Below are 23,741 nucleotides of genomic sequence, written 5' to 3'. Positions count from 1 at the left end.
TAAACAAATTAGCATCAAACATAATCATGCATACAAAATATAATCCTATTAGTTTCCTCACAATTTTCTTAGAAAACGAACAAATTATCAGCAACCTCAATTAAACTCATTCTTCAAGTAATTTTAATGAATTAATCCTTAAAAAATAACATAACAAATTTCATGCAAAAAATTACGTCCGTAATAATGGCACAATTTTATTAATCTAAAAGGCTAACTTAAATTAATAAATAAATAAAACCTCCATTTAGATTTTTTTTTTTTTGAAAAAATAATTTGAGTGATTGAATTTTGTGAATTTTCAATTTCACAACTAAAAAGAGTCAATCGATGATTGAGAAACCATACACTCTAATCATAAAAATTAATAACACATCATCTTCTCAACAAAAAAAAAATTTAATAACACGTCAAACTTTTTTTTTTTCTTCTAGGTAAAAGGATTGAGTCTCCATTTGACCATGACAGGCCTCACACAAGATGTTGGATGTGCCATTTGACCTACAAGCATTTGGCAACCACCCTTTATTATTTTATATTACACACCATATATAGCTACTTCATTAGAGAGCTCTGATCTTAAAGCATAGTTACACATTTAAACAACTTGCTTAAATTCACTGCAAGTCTTATGCTTATATCACACAAGCACTAAGGATTACATCCTTTCTACTATGACTTCATAATGTGTGCATCAAGGTCTTTGGTGACATTAGCCATCAGAGTGACATACTTATTTGGAGCTGGCACATCCTCCCTAAGTTTCTCATATTCAATACTCAATTTAACCAAGCTTCCAGTACCCTTGGGAACAACCTGATAGATGGGCTTAAAGGTCTTGTAGTCCTTCATGACCTCTCCTTCAATACCAACCTGAGTTATTGACCTATTTGCATCATCTAATTCAACCTTCTCTTTGAAAACTCCGGATTCCCCCTCTATAGTTTCACAAGAAAATAAGCATACCAAATTTCAGACGTTTCAAATGAATATATAGACATCAAACTCACTAATAATCCACCAATAATTATTAAAAATATCTGGCACGATATATGTTAAAAATTGTTAGTGATTGACGAAACCACTAAGGTGCCCAAGTATTGATAAATTTTCACAAAATTTACAAGGTCAATAAAATGCGCGTACTATAACATTCAAACAAAAAGAAAAAAAGAAAAAGAAAAGTTTTTTTTTTTTTTTTTTCCATTTTCTTAAGATAAAACACAGAAAAATCTAGTAGCACGACAACTAGGGACAGAACTAAAATTTTATCTTAGGGGAAACCAAAACATGAATAAAACATTTTGGTCATTCAAGAATAAGAAATATATTATAATCAATACTGAATTAATAAAAAATAAAACTAGTATGTATTTTAGAGACAAAAAATAATTGCTTCAATATACATTTTTGATATGTAGAAATGAAATTTAATATACTTTTAAATCTTGAAAATCATCTATTTCCCTTTTAATAAACAAAATATAAGAGTTCATTAAAATATCATCTTTCAGTTTATACAAAACCTAATTTTATAATATTCAAGGTAGAGAATACTTTTCATAGCCGTAACTCACGGTTCTTCAACTAGTTATATTAATTATTCAGTTTCACTAGTAGTTAATGTAGGACATGATCACTCAGATTTTTTTATTCTTTTTAATGAACATATCTAACCACTAAATTATTTAGGGTGAGTTTGGTTGGGTTTTTTGAAAAAGTGCATAATGAAAAAGATGAGTTTTGAAAAAGTGCATTATGAAAAAGTGATTTTTAAAAAAGCTGAGTATTTGGTAAAAACTGTTAAAAAATATTTTTTGAAAAAGCTGAGTGTTTGGCTAGCACTTATAAAAGTGGCAGTTTGAAGGGTAAATTACTAAAAATGACAATGTCTATATAAAAAGAATTTTTTGTTTTAATTATCTCTTTTAATGCAAGTTATGGACACAATATTTTCACAATAAAGTCTATGTAACAAGTTGTTAATAGTAGGAAAAAAAAATGTCACTAGTAGGTTTAGATGAGAACTAATAACAACTTACTATGTAAACTTTATTATGAAATTGTTATAAAAATATTCTGTCAATAGTACTATTTTTTTCTAAAAAAAAATAGTACTAACTTAAGAAGTTTAGAGATATAATAAAATGTCACAATATTTTCACAATACTAATTTAAATTTAATCTTTGTAAAATAAAATTTTATTAACACTTATCTTTTAAATAAGTTGTTCTAGTACCTGCAATTTTTTCTTCACCACATACTCTATAACATCACAACTATAAAAAAAAAAGTTGTAAAATAATTTGTGTTCTTAGTCATTATATTTTCTTCCACGTTGCATAACCAAACCCCAAAACTCTTCTTTTTTTTCTTTTTCTTTTTTCTTTCACTTTTTTCTCCTCCACATGCTCCTTTCGTCCTATATTCTTATCTTCTTATCTACCTTTCCTTTTACTTTCCTCCACACAGACACACACACCCACCCACCCACCCACCCACACATACAAATCAGAGAAGGCGAAGAAAGCAGAAGAAGAGGAAGAAGATTCACCCAGTGGAGCAGAGAGATGAGATGAGAGGATTGAGAGTCAAGGTAATTCAGTAATTTTAGAACTCGCCCAACGGATAGTTGAAAACGCTATTGGACTTTTTGTTTATGGAGCTCCAGAGCTCCAAAATTGGATTGGGCGTTTTTGCCTTAGCCCAAAACGCAACTTTTACCCAAAAGTTGCATTTTTACTTCACCAAACGCTCAAAGAAATCCAGCTTTTAAATAAAGCTGCGTTTCAGCCCCTAAAAGCCCAACCAAACGGGCACTTAATCACTCATGCACTCACCATTATTAGCCTCAGCCCATCATCATATTACATTACATTGTGCAGTGTAAAAACCAATATTGCATTTTGACAAAATTAAAAAAATAAAGAAAACGAATGAGCAATTTAGTGTAATACAAATTTGGAAATAGTGCTAGGCTTATACTGCCTTATTACCTGCTGTATATTTCCAGATCTTAACAGAGCCATGAGTCTCCCAATCACCTTCATGCACGTCAACCCCTTGTATATGGTTAGGAGCGGCGTTGGGAACATGGTGGGCTTGGCTCTTAAAGATGTTGTAGAACTTCTCAGGTGGTGACTTTATTTCTATTTCAGTCCCCACCTTACCCTTCAGAGACATTTTTTTTTTTTTTGCAGTGATAGTTCTCAGAAACAACTTAGCTATACTCGACTAAAATATGGTACAAAACTATAGCACAGATTAATGAAGACGTCTTGGCTTCCCCTTACTATATACAGAAGTTTGGTGGCAAATTGCGTGATTATTTGGTTCCAATAATTAAGCATGTCTTTTGCATTCTTTTTCTATTTCCTTTTCAAATTGGGGGCCACTAACGAACAGAAAACCTTTATTTAATTGAGGTGATAATTACAGCAAATAAAGGGCTGGTGCCTGATGGTGGTGTCAAGAGTTTTATAGTTTAATTAGAAACTTTCGGTGTTTTCGGAAACTTCCAAATTAATTCAAGAAACACTTATCTCCAAAAACAAAAACAAAAACAAAGAAACCCAGATTCAAGAAACAAATGAATGCTATAAATAACTTCATGATGCCCAAACTAAGGGAACCCAAATTTTCTCTTGCTTCTCAACTACTCAAATAAATTTAACCTTTTGTAACGGTTAACTCATCTAGATAGTTAGTACTAAATAATTTCTCGGCTAAGAGAACATGCCAATTGCCAAGCTATGAAAAAGAGTTTTTGGGAAGGTTTAGATCTTACATTTATAAGAGTTTCATTTACTCATCTCTTTTTCTTTAATTAGTATTTGAAGATAAAAAAAAAATTTAAAGATACCCTAGTGGAAAGCCAAATGCCAAATAAAATAAATTGATTTTTTTTTCTTAAATTATAGTAGAAAAAGAGGTGGAGTGAGATCCATAATAACTAAAAAAGAGTAAGAAAAAGCATAAAATGAAACTCATAAATAGTATCTAGCAATAGCTTTAGGACCAAAAACCATGTGAAGAAATAAAATACTCTCATTGGGATTGAAATTCTTTTTTGTGGAATCCGCAAAAAGTAAAATGTTTAAGCAAAATTTTTGCTGTTAATTGAAACCCAAATGCACACTTTGTCCCACATTTTGATTTAAATGTTAGCTGCTTTATAAATACTTAAGTTTTTCTTTTCTTTTCTTCTTCTTCTTCAAAAAAAATGCATTTTTCTTTTCTTTTTTGAGGAATTCAGCTATAAATATGAATCCCCCAACGTTTTTCTTTTCTTTTTTCCAGATAACACACAGAGAGATTAACATTTTGATCTTCTTCTTTTTTATAGATATTGTTAAATTTATTTAATTTTCATTTGAGCTTACAGTTCAACCACAGATTCTCTAGTTAAACTAACGATCCAAGGACCCAAAGCCTACCCTGAATCAAAAACTGATCTGAATTAACGTTACTGATTATCTAAATTATCATCAGATCTTGACATACGAGAGATATAGTATAAGTCTCAAATGAAATTAATTGGAATCCTCATCTCTCAGCTGATTTGAAGTCCACCTCATCCAGAATTTTCAAATTCTAGTCATTGATGTTCAGAAAAAATATAATTTACATACTGTTCGTTTGATGAATTGTCAATTTAGTACATTAAACTTAAATTTTATCGTTTTAGTACACTAAATTGGACAACTCCATCATTGTTTGAAAAATATCACAAACTTGCTTAAAACAACATTACATTATATATTGTGTTAAAAATGTGAAAAGATGTCATTTAAAAGAGTTGACGGCATTTTTCAAATGACAATATACAAAATGACTAAATTAATATAATAGCTAGCATTGTTAAAGTTAACGAACAAAAATGACAAAATTTACACTTGGTGGACAAACATGATAATTCGCCAGATTTATACGATGTAAATTATATTTTTCCCTTAATTTTTATATTTCAAGAACTAGAGCTAGATTATTTTAAACTTAAATGTTAAAATTGTTGGGCAGTTTTAGTTATCAAATGAGAGAGAAGAAAATGCTCGCAGATGCAAGAAATTAACATGAATTGGAAAAATGACTTAAATCCACAATTGAAAATCTTTGACAACTTTTGAGAATAGCTTATTTAGATGAAAATGAAATTTTTTTACTGTAAGTATTGTAGATAAAACTAAAAGGTAGCTGAAATAGTACTGTGAGATCTATGAATAATACCAAAAAGTGTAATGAACCTAGATGAATCAGGAATAGACCCCGGATTTTAAGCTAGTGAGGGCCCAAGTATAAAGAAAAAAAAAATCTTAATAGGCATCCATATAGTATTAAAAAATTTATATTCTCAAAGTTATTGTTTATAAATACATTAAAATGCAATCATTTACCAACAAAAAATAATAATTTTTTTTTTAATAATAGGTTGGCTAGGATTTTTTTTTTGTTTTTTTTTTTGTTGAAGTTATAGCATTACAGTGGTGATGCTAAAAATTTTAGTTTTTAGCAACTCAAAAAACTACTTTATCTATTTTGCCACCTCATTTTACAATACACCCAATAACTAATGTTCTATTTTTTTATCACTTCATCTAAAATAATACAAACAATTCGTTACAAATAATAAAGAAAGTGAGAGAATTTGAGTTTTTTAATTGAAGGAAGAGATATAATCTTAATAAAATATTGTATTTTATTTTAACAACTTACTATAGTCAACTAGTATTTATATTTGTTTACTGTAGTTGCAAATAATTTAGTTATAGCTTCTCCAATACACATGATTTTTTGATTCTTTGGTGGCAAAATATTTTTTTTTTAATTTTTTTTTTTTGCTAAAATACAATCATCATGTGAATGTTTTTATTATTTTTGTTAAGTTTTTGGGTTGGATAGTTGCTATTTGTTAGAGGCTAGTTAGGCTAATTGAGGAGAAGGCAGCCTAAGGTTTTTTTTGGGGGGGGGGGGGACTACAAAAATGAAATATATAATAACTAAAAAGAAATTTGACCCAAAAGGGCCCAAGCCCCAACCTAGGTGCATCTCTGTCATATATAGTAGCAAAAATAAGCTAAATATATAGTAGCAAAAATAAACTAAATAGTAAAAAACAAAATAGCTTTTTAAGCTAATACCAAATGCAACCTAATGTAGGATTTATACATTAGAGAAATATTAAAATAATCTTAAACAAACTCATGATTATTTTGCTTTAGAGCTATACTAGTGCCACATAAAATGGCACAATTTGTACCACAGCTTGCCCATGTGATGAGTTGTGAATGATAGAAAAATGTCATCATATGGACCCACCACACCCCTCTGCTATTCACAACTCGCCACGATGGCACAATTTGTACCACAGCTCGCCTACGTTATGAGTTGTGAATGATAGAAAAATGTCATGAATGATAGAAAAATGTCATCACATGAACCCACCACACCCCTCTACTATTCACAACTCGCCACGTGGCGAGCTGTGACACAAGTATAATTCTTTGCCTTAATATCTCTAACACTTAGTCAATCTTTAAACATTTAAGACGTGTCAAGGTAGTGAATGGGTACAATTGGCAATAATGGTTGATGTCACTAAAAACAATCATGACATGTTTTTTGCAAGTAGCTCAGGTGTAATCAAGTTCACATGATGAAGTGAACTTCTACAGTGAGCCTACGTGGATCTACAGGAGGCTAAACAGGTAGCTGATGTGGCACCTATGCTTGATGTGATACTAAGTGTGCGTTTAGTTCTAAATTAAAAAGCCAATTTATTTTACTATTCAGCTTATTTTTGTTACTATTTATGAGCCACACTGCATTTTTTGGTACTATTTATGAATCTCATTATACTATTTCAGCTAACTTTTACTTTTATCTACAATACTTTCAGTAAAAAAAAATTCAGTTTTAACAAAATAAATGGATCCCAATCAAACCCTAAGAATGAGACTAACCTTTGGCTAACAAGGTACATAGGATCTTGTATCGCTGACATGATACTTAAGACTAACATACAACTAGCATGAAAAAGTTGCTATGAGATGTAAGATCATCTTGTCATACTTATGTCGACACCAGATGACAATGCAACCTATGACGCCAGATGACATGACAGCAACCTATGATGTCAGATGACAATGCAATTTTTCTATTGGGTAAATTTCACTAACACCCCCTGAGATTTGGCTAATACCAACCAGGTCTATGAGATTTCAATTTGACCACTTTATTCCCTAAAGATAATTTTGTCCCTAAACTCCGTTAGCCTCCATTAGCTTCTCTCTTCTCTCTCTTCTCGGTAACTCTCTCCTCCTTCCTCCTTCTCTCTCTCTAACCTTAGATCTCTTTTGTTCAATTCACCCATCCCTCAATGCACGTTGTAACATAGAAACTAAACAAGGAATTGAAATGGGTGTGCTTCAAAATAGAGAAATATTGCACCTTGTGGAGATGAAGAGCAAGATCGGATTTTTTTACAGTTTGGATATTTTGTCATCTGGGTTTGTGGGAAAATCTACTATTGCAATTTTGGCTTTGCCCCTTGGATCTTCTGCTTCTTTTGCTTGGTTGTTGCTCATCTCTCTCTCTCTCTCTCTCTCTCTCTCTCTTTCTCTCTCTCTCTCTCTGTGAAAATGCGAACTAAGTAAAGACAAACCCAAATCCAAAAAACCTGTTGACACCCCATTTTATGACATGCATTTAACCTCACATGGGGATAAAAGGATAATTTCATCTTGGAAATATACATCTTGATTCTGGTCATTAGATCATTAATCTCATTTCACCAAAATGATATTAATATTGTAACGATCAAATTGACTGGACATAAGTCTTAATCGGACCATTAGATTGAAAGTTATCATCAAATCAAATTTTAATGGCCAAGATGCACTATCACAAATTGAGTCCAACTATATGTGATTATGAACAATTGATTCCAATTGGTTATAACTATAATCAATTTGAGATTAATGACGTGTCATAATTTGATTAGTTAGGACTACATATTATGGTAAGGTTGCACACAATTAATTAGATAGTCAAACAATAATTATTCAATGAGTAATGTGTGCAATTATCTTTTAATTATGGTAAATTTGGAACTAATTAAGTCTGAAATATGAGTGATTGGAGCCTATTAATGTTAATTGGAAACTAATTGGGGACTTATTAATGTTAATTGTGCTAAAATTATTTTCTAACAAATGACCTTTGCTCACCATTTCGTTGATATCTCTCAGAATATTTTGAATCTGTGAATAAGGTTAATTTTTTCAGAAACTACACACCCAGGGCTTCAATTTGAGTATAAGAACAACACAATTCCAATCAGAATTGAGGAAGATATGATTTTTTGAATTTTACTCTATAGGCTGTTATAGTAGCTACAGGAAAACTAAATTTTGCTTGCTCCTTACTCCCACCAATCTCTAAATTTAATGCACTCGATTTCTCCAAAGGCTAAAATAAGGTTTAGGCTCATGATTCCTTGTCAACCCTCATTAAATGACCTTTCATTCATATTTTCTCCACCACTACTATATAAACCCCCCTCTCCTCTATTCCAAGATGACACAAAAACTCCCCTCTCTTCTCCTCTCTTGAGTTCTAGTGAAGTAGAGTAGTCTTATCATATATTGGTCTTTCTGAGACTCAAGGTATTGAGTAAGACTTACTCACCCTCTCCTAACTCTTCTTTTCCTCCACCCTTAGGACCTCTACCAAAAGTCTCCTCCTCCACTGTATAGATCTAGCATGAATGTATAATCCATTTTCCTAACTTGTGTTTTATGTTCTTCACATATTCTTGGTTGTTCATCACATGTTCATGCATAACACTAATTTTGATCTTAAATCCACATCAATAACATGAAAAAGATGTTTGTTTAATAATTCTTTCAAATCCTTGAATCTAGGATATCACCATCCACACACATTCACTAGAATTTATTTTTCAATCCAAATGAAATGCTTAATAAATTGAATTAGGATTTATCACATGTACACACATTAAATTCAACATGCAAATTGATTGATATTATATTGGATGATGTGATATGAATGTTAGCCACCATAGTTTAGAATACTGGTTTTACCGAGTAAGGTGGGTGTCTAACACCTTCCCACCTTGTAACATAGCCTTCGGGCTTAGATCAAGGGTTGATAGATCAATGTTTATCCTTGTAATTAGGAGTGTGCATGGGTTGGGTTGGGTCGGGTTGAACGGATTTTTTGACCCAACCCACCATGGTGGGTCAAAAAAAATTCAACCCAACCCACATAGGTCGGGTTGGGTCGGGTTGAACCCATGGGTTGGACAAATTTCTTTTTATTATTATTATTAAATTGAGCAAAAATATATATATCATACCTGAGTTGATAAACAAAATATACATTAATATATAAACTAACATTCCAACTCAATTATAAACAAAATATGTCTAAGTATCCAATTGAGTTAATAAACAAAATATAAATGAACTAGTATCCTAATTCACTTATAAACAAAATATACATGAGTTCTTAACTCAGTTATAAACAAAATATATCTAATTGAGTTGATAGACAAAATATATATGATCTATTGAACTAGTGTCCTAAGTTCTTGACTTAGTTATAAACAAAATATATGTAACTGAGTCAGTAAACAAAATAGACGGAACTAGTATCCTAAGTTCCTAACTCAATTATAAACAAAATATATCAAACTGAGTTTATAAATAAAATATACAGAACTAGTTCTATGAGTGGATTTCAAAAAAGTAATGTACTGGTCCCATTAAGAACCAAAATATCCAAGCTGTCCAACATTCCAATTTCCAACTAATCTTCCTCTTCCACTGTTATGGTGCTTTGAGATGCAAACTTTGAGACTAATCAAAAAGAAAAAAGACAATCAATTATACAATGGAATTTCAAAACCCAAAAGACTTATATAACAATTAAAAAATTACAATCATAATAAATTACTTTGTTGAAAATTACCTAACTCAAGACCCTCATAGGATTCAACTTCTTCCATTGATTCTTGAAGATCAATGACATCAGTAGCTCTTAACCAATTCTGAGCACAAATAAGCATTTCAACTGTGTTAGGCAACAAAGAGTTTCGAAATGGATCCAACACAAGACCTCCAGTACTAAATGCGGACTCAGAGGCAACTGTAGAGAGAGGAATGACTAACACATCACAAGCTACTTTTGAGAGAAGTCGATATTTGGAGGAATTCACCTTCCACCAATTCAAAATACAAAAATTTGGAGAATCTTCTTCCACACAATCAGCCAAATATCTTTCCACCTTTGATTTATTTTCCAAACTATCTACTGCCAAATGCATCTTATAAATAGATTTCACAAATGCATGGGGATCTTGCACAGGTATAGTCTCAACATTGTTTGAAGAAGAGCCATCTTGACCTTGCCCATTTGAATACCCATCACAGTCACAATAGTGCTCATACATACGAACAAGAGCCCTTTTCACATTTTTTGTCATGTCCTTTGCCACTGCTCCTAGATTCCATTTGCGAAACCAAAAATTTACAAACCTCAACTTGTACCTCGGGTCTAGTACAATAGCAACAAACATCATCAAATTAAGCTTCTCAATGTCCCCCCAATACTTATCAAATTTCTCATGCATATCCCTTGCCATCATACTCAAAAGAGGATCTTCACTTTCACACAAGTTTGTCAGTTCAGTTTTCATCACACAAAGTTCATGAATAAATCTATTAGATGTGACTTATAGAGAACCAGAAAATCGTAATGTAACTTCATAAAACAATTTCAAAAATTTCACAAACACCTTCACATTATCCCAATCCTCAAAATCAAGTGGTCCTAATATATTTTTCCCATTTCCATCATCCAAGAAGTAACAAATATATTGTGCATCATTAACACATAATCTTTCAAATGCCCTTTGAAATTTTTCTGCATTCTCTAGCATCTTGTAGGTCAAGTTCCGTCTAGTTGGAACATCAAGACATACACAACCCTTGTTAGCAATTTTTACTTTTTCCACACATGCTTTAAACTTATCATACCTAGATGGAGAGGACCTCACATACCTTACCGCATTACGGACTTTGACAATTGACTCATGAAGGCTTTTCAAACCTTCCATCACAATAAGGTTCACAATGTGTGCACAACATCTCATGTGCATAAACTCACCACCCAAGATAAAAGCACCCCACTCTTTAGTTATCCTATTCAAGTAGGTTACGGTTCCATTGTTAGAGGCTGCATTGTCAACTGTGAGGGTGAAAATTTTATCAATGCCCCAACTAAGCAATAATGACTCCACCACCTTTCCAATGGTTTCACCTTTATGATTAGGGACTTGACGAAAATTTAAAATCCTTTTGTGATATTGCCAATCATCATCAATGAAATGAGCAGTAAGGCACATGTAATTAATATTTTGGATTGAAGTCCAAGTGTCGATGGTGAGGGAAATCCTTCGAATAGATTTTTCCAAAAATATTTTCAACCTATCCCTCTCTATTGAATAAAGTCTTATGCAATCTCTCGCAACAGTAGTGCAAGTTGGGACAGTGAACCTAGGTTGCAACACATTACTATAGTTCATAAACCCTTCATGCTCAACAAATTTAAATGGCAATTCATCCACAATAATCATCCTAGCGAGTGCTTCCCTACACATGCTCTCATTGTAGCTTACACCAATAAGACTATTACTATTAGCACCATCCGCATCATCACTCTTTTTAGGTCTGAAGGCTAAAGTCATTTGAGTCTTATCCTGCTTCTTTTTCTTACCATAAGGATATTTTTCACACCTAGATTCCAAATGAGTTCTTAAGTTAGTAGTGCCATAAGTTTTTGACCCAGCAGCATAAGTTTTGCCACAATACTTACATTAAGCTCTCTCACCTTCTAATAAGATGAAGTGACCCCATACATATGATGTTTGGTTAGGTTTTTTAATACCTTCTATGGGAGGGAGATTTGAGATAGCATCATTAGTATCTGTTGCCACCGTTTGAGGAGCCTCATTTGTGGGAATGGGTGTCATAGGAACTTCATTTGTGCTGCATTGAGTTTCAGATGCAGATGCCATCTACAAATAATAATAATAATAATAATAATAATAATAATAATAATAATAATAATAATAATAACCCAAAGATTAGTATAATGTAACTCAACACTAATGAGTAATGACTAAACAACAATAGTAAAGACAATAGGGAAATGGCTAGACAGACACAAACCTGCAAAGCAAGATAGAGAGAAATGGACACAACAAGTTTGCAAGAGAAAATATTGTAGAGTAAGAAATACACCTGTAGGTTGAGACAAAGAAAAAACATTTAAAAATCAACCAAAAGAAAACTAAGAAATCAACAAAGCAAAAGCTAAACATTGATCAACCACAGCAAGAGAGATAAATAGATAGACTAAGAGAGAAAAAACATTGAGAAACTTTACTTGATGGACGGTAGTGGCTCAGTAGAGGGAGAGAGTGTTAGAGACTTAGAGTTCAAATGGGAGTGAAATTATGAAATGTGAGAAACTGAGGGGAAGGGAAGAGGGAGGTGGCAGGTTTGTGTGATTGTATTCTAATGGGACTTTATATATGGTAGGTCATAGGAGGAAACCAAGTGCTGGATAGCTAGTTTTTATTTTTTATTAATTATATAATATATTTAAATATATATTAAAGGAAGTAATAGAATTTTATATTATATATGTTTGTAGGAACCGGTGAAGTGTTGTACAACTGGGTTTTAACTTTAAAAAAAACATTCATTAAATATATAATATATATTTTAAATATATATTAAAATATGGGTGGGTCGGGTCGGGTTTGACAGGTTTGTAATTTTATGACCCAAACCCAACCTGACCCACTATAAAAAAAATTTGTGTAACCCAACCCAACCCACCAAACCCTAAAACCGACACAACCCGCTGGGTTGGGTCAGGTCGGGTCGGGTTTGGTGGGTTGGTGGGTTTTCTACACACCCCTACTTGTAATTTTCAATTTCTAGATTGTAATTAGGAAACAAAGCCATGTTTTATCTTAAATTATATCTAGGACCAAAACCATGTAATTTCCTATGATCAATGTAAATTCCATTTCAAATTAATAAAATGAGGAATTTTTCAATTATGGTTTTCTTATTTATTCCAACAATTAAATAAGTGGCGACTTCATTGTAAAACTCCTAATCTAAAGGGAAAATATAATCAGTCGAACCTCCATTTTGAGAGGCAATAACACGACTTCACCCATTCACATGGGTTTGGCCCAACATCCTATAAAACAGGCAGGGGGCACGGTCTCTCACAAAACCCAACAAACCCACCAACATATCTCAACCCACAACCACCCCCACTACAAACCTACCCATTATCTAGCCTTAGATCTACCATAACCACCACCTCAGCAAACCATAACCACCACCTCAAAATTAAAACCCAAATCTAAAAAAAAACCTAACAAACCCACCACAGCACCACTATATCTCAACCCACAATCACCATTAGCCACAAAACTCAACCAAATCCACAACAACAAAACCCAAATCCTTCAACACAACTCAAATCCCAAAAACCTATAGTAAACCCACCACTCCATCGGAACTCACAACCACCCCCACTGCAATCCAACTCAACCAACAGATCTATTATTTGAGACCATAGCCACCATCTCACCACTATCGTTACAAAGCCCACAACCACAAACCAAAACCATAAACCACCGCAAGCCCACGCTTTGCGGAATCACCAACCATCGAGGAGACCATCGCCTTCAAGAATGTCACTACAGTGTTAGGCTCGATGGGGAGTGGTGTGGAGGACCTGACTTGGCTTAACAAATGCATGATCCTGATAGGCCAAGAATGTATTGACCCTTTTATGGTGAATTAATTGATTAATTAACCTAATGTATTAATTAATCAAATTAACATGCAAACGCGTAGTAGCACAAACAAATCACCAATTATCTAAAGTATGAAGCGGAAATAAATTGACACAGTGATTTGTTTACTAATGGAGAAAACCTACACGAAAAAACTCCAATGAGTGATTTTAAGGTCACCACTCCCGAGAATTCACTATTATCACAACAAGCGGTTACAAGTAAAAGAATCTTGGTACCTTATACCAACCTACAGTTGAACCCTTACCCCAATACCTAATTGGACTTGTTCTGTAGTGACAATCTCTCCTTATATTGCATGGCTCCTAGTACGTGACTAATTAATTGCGCGGATCCTAGTACGTAACTTCAATCACCAACTAGAGAAGGTTGTTAGCTGCAAAGTTCTTCAGTTCATCACACGATGAAGATCGAGAAGCTCCTTGGTCACAAAACCCTACGGTGCACAAACACAGCAGCTTCTTCACAAGAAAGATAAACTAGGGCAAATTTTGTCTCCGATTACAATTTGCATGAACAAACCTTGCTCAACACTTGTGCAACTTGTGTCACCTTTGACGGCCCTCAAAATAATCATTTTATATGTCTAGGGTTGTGAGAAAAGAAAGCTCAAACATACAATCATGGATTGGATGAAAAACAGACCAGAAATTCTGAGTTTTATAAACCTCGATAGATGTCCTATCTGTCGAACTACTGTCGAGCCACGGGCTAGAACAGCTCTTCAAGGCTCGATAGATACTAGCTGTCGAGCTTTAATAAACAACACTTTTCACACTTGAATCTTGGACAGGCTTGCATGATTTTAACACTTGAACTTGAAACAAAATTTCTTGAAGCATCAAACACATCCTAGATCTACCCAAGTACAAGTAAAGTGTGTTTTGTCAAAGGATTAACCAATTATATAAAATAGTGACATATGTTCTTAACATTGAATCACATATGTCCTAACATATTCAATGGTGGAGTATGCGAAAGGACGGCGGATAAGAGAGGAGAGGTTGAACGAGAGAGAGAAAGAAAAATGAGTAATAGAAGCTAACTTTGTTAGGATTAAATTGACTTCAGAGACTAAAGTAGTCTATTTTGAAATCTCATGGACTTGGTTGGTGTTAGCCCAAACCTTAGGGGGTGTAAGTGGAATTTACCCTTTTCTATTTTATTCAAAGGATGCTACGCGGAACCTTGTTGTTTATGATGAAGTGATGGAAAAGGATTAATGTGTGTGTGTATATATATAACCCCCCTCGTGTGGACTTTACAAGTAACGTACAAGGACTTACCCTTGTGTAAGAGGGTGATTATATGAATGAATGCATGGTAGAACTCCTCGTGATTAATCCCGATTTGCCACCATCGGGTACGTGAGCCATAATAAGATTGTGAAATTTATAATCAAAAGTAAATGACCCAGATCAATAAAACTGTGGCAAGGCACACGGAATGACGGCCCATCTTTCCAAATCTTTTGAATGCAATTATCTATTTAGGACACAAGCAATAATTTGAGACACGCCTGAACCTCATCCAATCGTGAATCGTATTAGCCAGATCACAAAGGATTTAGACCAAAATGTCCTCACCGAAACTACCAATAAGACTTTCCATGACATATAACAAAAAGATGAACTGGCTAGAGGACTAAGTGCAATTTCTTTCCAGTTACAATGGGGTGGAAGGACCATATCCTAGATATTACCGGTAATTAAATATACTAAGGGGTGTCAGTTAAGTTATAAAACTCTTAGCGGCTCGTATACTATGTTAAAATTTGTCGAGTGATTGAAAAATAGAAAATAAGAAATTAATAGTGTGTTTACGTTGAAGCCTACATCTCCCTCCCTTGTTATCTACCCATCTAAAAATAATAATAAAATATAACAATTTTGTTAGCTATCTAAAAATAAACACTTTACGAACATAATAGAGGATTTATATACTTGAGAACCTGAGACTAATAATAATCCATGATTAGTTTGTATCCTGTTTCTTTTTCAAGTACTTGGGCCAATCCTATCATCAACAACAACAACAAAAATAAAATAAAAAATAGAGAAAAGTAAAAGGGCCTACAACAAGTTTGGACCTCTTCGGCTCTTTGGCGTTAAATCTTTAACATTGAATAAAATAGAATTTAGTGCTATTAGCAGTAATTCATACAGATAGTAGTATAGTACTCTTCCCCCTTCCGATAAAGCATTTGTCTTTTTCTTTGAAAATCGTCACCAAATCGTGCACCCATGTCGAAGAAAAGAAAAATCAATTATTGAAATTTTTATTTCTTTGGGAGAACAATAATTGAAGATTATAAAAATAAAAGAATGAAAAACTTGTTGATGAGATTGTAGGCCATCGATGTGGTGCTTTGGATTCTGAATTATTTGGAGAATAACGTCTTATTACGTCTGAATTTATAGATAACACATTATCATGAGGACTTCCGGCCAAAAGTTACAAGACATTGAAACCAAATTGAATCAATGGTTTGACTACTTATAATGAGTAGCAGGTCTTGGGTTCGAGAGCTGGTGAGAGAGAGAAAGAGAGAGATATGAAAAAAAAATTGAATCATTAAACCGCTACGAAAATGTTAGGAAAATGCTAGTCAAGAAAATGTTAAATTTTTTTTTTTTTTTTTTTTGAGGGGAAAAAATTTTTATTGTTAAGAATGCTAATGTTAACATTGAATCATTCTGAATTTTTTTTCGCTAATGTTAAGAAAATGCTAGTTGAACCGTCACTGTGTCAGGAATACAACCTAGAATTGAAATTAGAACAAAAAAAAAAAAAAAAAAAACTAAATTGCAAAACTTATCCTCTAAACTTTACTAAAATTCATTTTAAAGTTATAACTTTAATTCAATTATTTCAAAAGTTTTTAATTATCGCCTCCATTAGTCTTCCATTAAAGTGGTCTGTTAAACCCCCCCTTAAAAGTCGCCATTTTGGTCTTCGCAACTTGTCTATTTAATACATTTATTATTTATTTAAAAATTATAAAAATCATTAATAAAAAAAATTTAACAGATAACTTAAGTAAAAAATAAAAAATAAAAACTCAAAGGGATGGCACAACGTGCACAAGCACAAGCAGCATTCCTCTCTCTCTCTCTCTCTCTCTCTCTCTCTCTCTCTCTCTCTCTCTCTCTCTCTCTCTCTCTCTCTCTCTCTCTCTCTCTCTCTCTCAATTTATTAATTAAGCTAGCCTCATCATAAGCGTTTCGCATGTGCGATGAGGCTTTCTTCTTTTTTAGTGGTAGTAGTAGAAAAAAAAATCTATGTTTTTTATTATATATATAATTTTTATTTTAAGAATCTAATTTATAAGTGAATAAATAAATTTGAAAATCAATAGAAGAGTGACTCTATTTTTTAGAAAATGTTTTAGTGCAAGTTAGGGTTGTATTTTTACCGGATTGTCCTTTAGTTTTGTCTCTACTTAAACATAGAGATCTAGGAGTATTTTAAAACAAAAAAATTTTGGTCCAAATAAGGGAAACCCCTTAAATAGTAGTATAAATAAGTTGAAAAAACCAAAATAGTGCCGGGGTTAATGGACCAACTTAGGAGGACTAAAGGTCTTTTTAATTAGAAGTTTTGTAAACTAAAACCCCAATCCAAAAGAAAATTTTTAAAAGAAAAAATATAAATTTTTTTTTTTTTAGGAATATATAAGAGAGGAAAATAAAGCATCTTCTTATAGCTACCAAATACCAACTACTAGGCCATGCCTACCAAATCACGAAAATGTTATAATTTAAGTGTTGTGCGAGTACTTGCATTTGAATGATTCAATTCAACATTTCAAGTTTTGTATCATATCTTTACGATCTTTTTCATCATTCAATTCTATTTTAATATTGTTGGAATATTAACGTGCAAGTCATATGGTTAGTTAAATGTTGAAATCAGACATGGGATACTAATAACCAAGGGCATAGCTAGGAATTTATAATTGGGTTTGGTTGTAATTTTTTTTAGAATCTCCACATCAAACATTGTAGTAATAATACAATAATCATAATTCAAAAATTTATTACATAAATAATTATCAACTTTAATATATCATCATATTCTCAACAATTATTTAGTTTGTAAAGATTTAGACCCCTTAACACAATATGATTAACCTAATATTAAGCCAAGTTGATTAACATGTTTGTTAATTAACACTAGATTAAATCACAATGTGTAAAACAAATATAATGTGGATATATAAATAACACAAAGATCTGATGACCCAGAAAAATTAAACCGATAAAAAACCTGGGGAGGATTTAACCTAGCTATCCTCAAGGTAAAACAGCTCCACTATGAAAGAATTGAAGTTTATACAATAAGACTTAGATCACTAACATCATATTGCTACCTCGAATAGGAAACTTATGACCACAACCACGTGACAACTCCAAGTCCACAGACAACTTTTTTCTTTGATTCACTGCAATCACAAGTTCTCCTACTTGTGAATCTTGATCTTCTTTAATGTTCTTTGTGTAACAACTAAAACGATCACCAAGCTCTTAATATCAATCTTGATCTTGATAACCCTAAGTATGTATAAAGGTAAACACATCTAGATCTTATAAGAGATTCACACAAACAACATATTAAAAGCTTTTAAAACGTACGTAACTAGGGTTTTTCTATTTATATGAGACATAAAATATAAAACCTTACACGTCAAACGGGCTTGGGCTGAGTTGAAAATTCTACAGAAAAAACAATCTGCACGAATCTCGATCGATTGAATCTAATTTTCGATCGATCGAACCTTGCAAAATTTGACCAATAATTTCTATAATCACCCGATTCCAACTTTACAAAAAAACATACTTTGAGCAAGCCTAAACCTAGACTCTATATTTTGATTATGGTTTGCCAACACAAAACACATTGAGTTTCTAATACATTAGTCCCTAAGGTCTTAGAACCTAACAATCTCCCCCTTTGGCAATCCGTGACAAAACACATCACAAACATGAAATGCTCAAAGTTACAAGACAACACATTAAAATTAAACAGCCCTAAATACAATTCAATCTAACTCCTATCTATCAGTAGCTAGTATAGACAGTAGCAATGACTAAATAAACCTGTATATTCCTGAAACACTCAACAAACACATAAATGCATATGTGGAAAATACGAGTAAAACAAAATAAATTCTTGATTTCACAACACATAAAATAAAAGACATATACCATGAACAACCTCATAATATAAATCATTAACCAATGTATCACATGTGAAACAAGAAACAATAAAAGAAAAGAAAAAAAAAAGTATCTCCCCCTAACATATACAACCCATAAAAATAAATACATCATGAGCCAAATAAAAAGAAATACATCAAAGAAGCACCTAGATACAATCTAGCTCCAAAACAAAAACAACTCCTCTTATCAACAAAAACTCAAAACTCCACATATCAACATGCATATGTACTCCCCTTTTTTATGACGAAATGCCAAAGGGCAATCAGGACTCATCATCAAAAGATGGAGGTGGAGTAGAATGTCTAGCACTCGCTAAATCCACCTGCAAAGCTTGAAGCTTAGTAAGAACATTTACCAAAATCTGTCCATGAGCCTCTTGAACGGCCATCATAGTATCCAGCAAACTCCATATAGAAGCGTCACTAGAAGAAGAAGGTGGAGGATCAACAGCAGCGATAGGATCGACATACTCCTTAGCATTGGGGTCGCTAGATGTAGGAGGTCGAGATGCACCTGTAGAAGACTCGACTCTAGGGCATTTAGAGCTAGCTTTCAACTGAGCTTCTTTTTACCTAAGAAATGTGGCACCTATAGGAGCTATAATATGTACAGGCTCAAACGAGGGAAAATCCTCTAAACTTAAATCTAAAAGAATCCTATGAATAAAAACAAGAAAGAAGAGACCATGAGATTTTGAACTACTCCTATGAACCTCAACAAGAGATCGAATAAAAAGAGTAAGAAAACTCATAGAAGCATCAGTAACTAGAGCATACAAAAATGCACATCTCTCAATGAGAATGGTGTGAAGATGAGAGATAGGCTAAATGGAATGATAAGAAATCCGGAAAAACAAATAATTGAGCTTAGTAAGCTTATGAGAAGTGACACGAGGATCAGTACCCCAAATAATGGTAGTACCGATGATGAAAGACATGATGTCATCAAGATGAGGGGTCTCAGTGTATGGGTACACGGGCTACTGTACCAAAGGTACACCAAGAGTAGAGACCACTACCTGGGGTGTAATGACATACTCCTCACCTCTTATCCAACTCCTCACATATTGAGTGTTGGGATCATTGAAGTGGACAGAGAGGTTCAAATAGAAATCTCTAATCAAAGTAGCCGGAGGAGGATGCTCAACCTCTAAAAGTGGTAACCAGCCCCTATCCTCAAAGTTCCTACATATCTCCAGATCTAGCTTATCTAGAATGACCTTTCGCTCAGCCCAAACTGACCTAAAAATGTTTAGTTTCTCATAAGTTTCTTGGTTTTTCTTGGTTCCAAACCTATCACAGTCAAAAACAGGGGCAAAGGGGGTGGAGGTTTTCTTGTTTGCCCTAGTTTTCCTAACCATTGTGCTAAGAAAGTAGACACAAAAGGAAAACAAAAACAAGAAAGAAACATAAGGGCAGACTGCATTAGATAAGGTCAGAGCACCAAAAAAAAAAACTCAATAAATAACAATCTATATGATGCATGTAATAAATGCACCTATGATGCATGCTCTAATGCATTAACATTGTTCAAATTTACTTCAAAAACCATCAATTGACTTGAACAAAGAGTTTTATTCCAAAAACCCCAAATTTTGAAAAACCTAATTTCAGAAATTAACCTCAACTGATCAATTAACCATTATACTAGTAATAAAACATCATATAATGACATAATTAATCAATAACACAAGTCAATTTCATCAATTTTAGCCCAATTGAACAAAATCCCTAATTTCATAAAGTTTCAAGCCCTAGAAATTCCAAATTTTCCCAAATTACAAAATTAATCAAATTAATGCATGGGAATCAAGTTTGTATCATTTAAGAACAAAAACCCATTGAACAAAAATGATTAAAAACAATTGAAATATAAAAAATCCCTAATCTCTTTTGTTCGAAAATTCCAATGAAAAATGCATGAAAATTGTGATTTTAATGAAAAAGAAGGGTATTTAGGTCTTACCTGCACTTGAAGACAAAAACACTTGAGAAATGTTAGGAAGAAAACGACAAAATTGGTTTAGATTCGATTGGTCAAAGAAGAACAATGAAAAAGTTTTTGAAAAGATTTGAAAAGTGTGAAGAATACGTGGGAAAAGCTTCTTTTAAAACACATTCTGACCGAATTTCGATCGGTCAAAAATAAGCCTCGATCGATCGAAAAACATATTCGATCGATCTAGCATCAATCAAGCAGCGATTGAGCCAGGCAGATTCAACCCTAAATTTTAAACGCATTTTCGATTGGTCGAAAAACATGTTCAATCGATCGAAAATTTGGAAAAATCACATTTTTTAAAAACATTGTAGTTTTATGCAAAAACTCCTCAAAGCACAATATTTCATGAATGAAATGTATGAGTATGAGATAAAAAAAATTTAAAAAACATTTAAATTTAACCCAGATCTTCCACAAACAAGATTTTTGCACAATTTGTCCCCAAAACTCAAACATCAAACATATTTTGCATTAACATCAAGGAACATATAATCTTGGATGGCCAAAACACATTCACACACAATATCACGTACTAAGTTTAGCAAGGAATAACTTGTATAGTGTGTGCAACTAGCAAAAGCATAAGATACATGTGAGGTGATAAGTAGATAGTAATCAATCACATTTTCTACAAAATTCATTACATAAATTTAAAAGTGACTATCACCTAAAGAGTTATATCATATAACTCCTACATCTTCTAGAAAACAAGCTTGCAATCATGGAAGTTTCTTGTATTGCCTCATAATGTACACACCAATTTTATTTCATTGATAAATTGATATTTAGGCTAGATATTGTACACATCAATTTCATTTTATTTGAATTTATTATATCTGAGGCTACACCTTATGTTCTTTTTGTGCATGTGCTAAACTTTCTCGAGCACAAAATCTTATGATATGACCTAAGGTGCTCATGATTGACTAGTAAACAGTGGTGAGATAGTTATTTATGTCTTTCTCTTAGGATTTTTTAGTCCTTACAATCAAAAGCATGTGACTTCAAAATTAAGATCATGTGATCAAAAACTGTGAAGAATTTCCACACAACATGCACTACATAGCAAAAACTAGCAAAATGCAGTAAAATTAAGCTCATTTAGGCTAGACAAGATACACAAGCATGTTATGTAAAAATACTATGGCTAACCTTGATTACAAAATCCAAGATATATAAAGCAAAACACATTTTTCCCTTTTCTTTTTCCTTTTCTTTTTATTTTTGGAAAAAACAAAAACAACCTACCATAAAATGCATGAACGTAATGCAATGCAATTCTTAAAGGCAAAAAGGAAAACAAAACAGCAAAAAAAATGGTTACAAGGAATAAAGAGATGAAGCACAAGAACTATGTCAGAAGGACTTAATTAGATCGAGCCTTTTGCATCCAAAACTTTTTAGATGCAACTCTAGCATTGGAGTTATTATTTACATGAAAATTCTGAGCAACTCTAGGATTGGTATAAAGGTTTAAAGCCTTTACCAATTCACCAATAAGTACTATATGATCTTGTGCTTAAGGCACAAATACTTTTGGCTAATTTGCTTGCTTTGCAACTTGAAACAATTTGGACGAATATGTTCAATCTTTCCACAAAAATAACAAACTCACACAGGTCTATCATGCAACTTATCCTTAGAGAGGTTAAGAGTTTTAAGTTTAGTCTCTTTAAGATCAACCCTAATCTTCCTAGGAGGTGGTGTAACTTCTATTAGTTTGATAATCTCACTCTTAAAAGGCTCAAACGAAGGAACAAAATTTTTGGAATGATTTTCAGACATCGAATTGCTTTCTACAAAACCTAGATCAGTTTTGTCTAAGAAGACTTATGAACACTCAACATGTGATCAAGTTTAGAACTAGCAAACCTATTGGTTTGTTCTCTAGCAATAGATAATTCTAGTTCCAATTTCTGAATCTTATCAAGCAACATCATGTTCTCAGTCTTCACTTTATCACTTAATGTACTAGCATCAAGCAATTTCAATAACAAATCTTTCTTATCAACTTCAAGAGAAGAAATTTTCTTTAAACCTTTATCAACATTCATTGCATCTTTTGCAGCAACTTTGCATAGCTTATTGTAAACTTCTTGCAATTCAGCACATTCAGAGAGTTCCCCATCAAGAGGATTCTCTTCAACCACAACACCTTCATCAATGACAGCTTTAGCAATGAAGTTTTCATATTCATCACTACCAGATTCGTGATCAAAAACTTTATCGTCACTAAGGGTTACAACCATAGTCTTACCCTTTGATCTCAAGAATGTACGACATTCTGATTTCATATGACCATACCCTTGACAATCAAAACATTGTTGTCCCAAAAAATTATTAGAGGGTTAACCTACTTTCTCTTTAGATTTATCTGTATTGTTCACTTTAGTGGGTTCATTCCTCTTAAAATTCTCAGGTTCAGCATTGTTTTTGCCTCTTGCCCTTCTGTTGTTGTTCCTAAGAAAGTTTCTAAAGTTTTTAGCAAGATAAGCAATCTCTATAAAAGAGAGTTTATCATCAAATCCATTCCCATCAAAATCATCAATTGACTTAAGAGCCATTGATTTGGATTTGTTTGTCTTGGGTA

The 23,741-nt window shown here is 32.9% G+C and overlaps 2 protein-coding genes across 2 annotated transcripts; both read right to left on the bottom strand.

The window, feature by feature from the left end:
- Positions 1-380: 380 nt before the first annotated feature.
- LOC142627369 (MLP-like protein 328) lies at positions 381-3,277 on the bottom strand. Its single transcript, XM_075801213.1, has 2 exons — positions 2,998-3,277; positions 381-938 (listed from the first exon to the last, which is right to left on the bottom strand). Exons 1-2 carry the CDS (start codon positions 3,182-3,184, stop codon positions 673-675), a joined length of 453 nt encoding a protein of 150 aa, XP_075657328.1. The 5' UTR covers positions 3,185-3,277; the 3' UTR covers positions 381-672.
- A 6,552-nt stretch (positions 3,278-9,829) lies between these two features.
- Positions 9,830-10,664, bottom strand: LOC142628672 (zinc finger BED domain-containing protein RICESLEEPER 2-like). Its single transcript, XM_075802719.1, has 2 exons — positions 9,992-10,664; positions 9,830-9,879 (listed from the first exon to the last, which is right to left on the bottom strand). The coding sequence occupies exons 1-2, from the start codon at positions 10,662-10,664 to the stop codon at positions 9,830-9,832; spliced, it is 723 nt and encodes a 240-aa protein (XP_075658834.1).
- Positions 10,665-23,741: the final 13,077 nt, after the last annotated feature.

The sequence above is a fragment of the Castanea sativa genome, chromosome 3, assembly GCF_040712315.1.
Source record: "Castanea sativa cultivar Marrone di Chiusa Pesio chromosome 3, ASM4071231v1".
Taxonomy (NCBI): Eukaryota; Viridiplantae; Streptophyta; class Magnoliopsida; order Fagales; family Fagaceae; genus Castanea; species Castanea sativa.
The sequence above is the reverse complement of the archived record's forward strand: the minus strand, read 5'-3'. Positions and strand labels throughout refer to the sequence as shown.

Coding starts and splice junctions, on each gene's coding strand:
- LOC142628672 (XM_075802719.1), bottom strand. CDS start 10,664: ATGGCAAGGGATATGCATGAGAAATTTGATAAGTATTGGGGGGACATT. Junction 9,880..9,991: donor CTATGAGGGTCTTGAGTTAG/GTAATTTTCAAC, acceptor CTTTTTGATTAG/TCTCAAAGTTTGCATCTCAA.
- LOC142627369 (XM_075801213.1), bottom strand. CDS start 3,184: ATGTCTCTGAAGGGTAAGGTGGGGACTGAAATAGAAATAAAGTCACCA. Junction 939..2,997: donor GATCTGGAAATATACAGCAG/GTAATAAGGCAG, acceptor GTGAAACTATAG/AGGGGGAATCCGGAGTTTTC.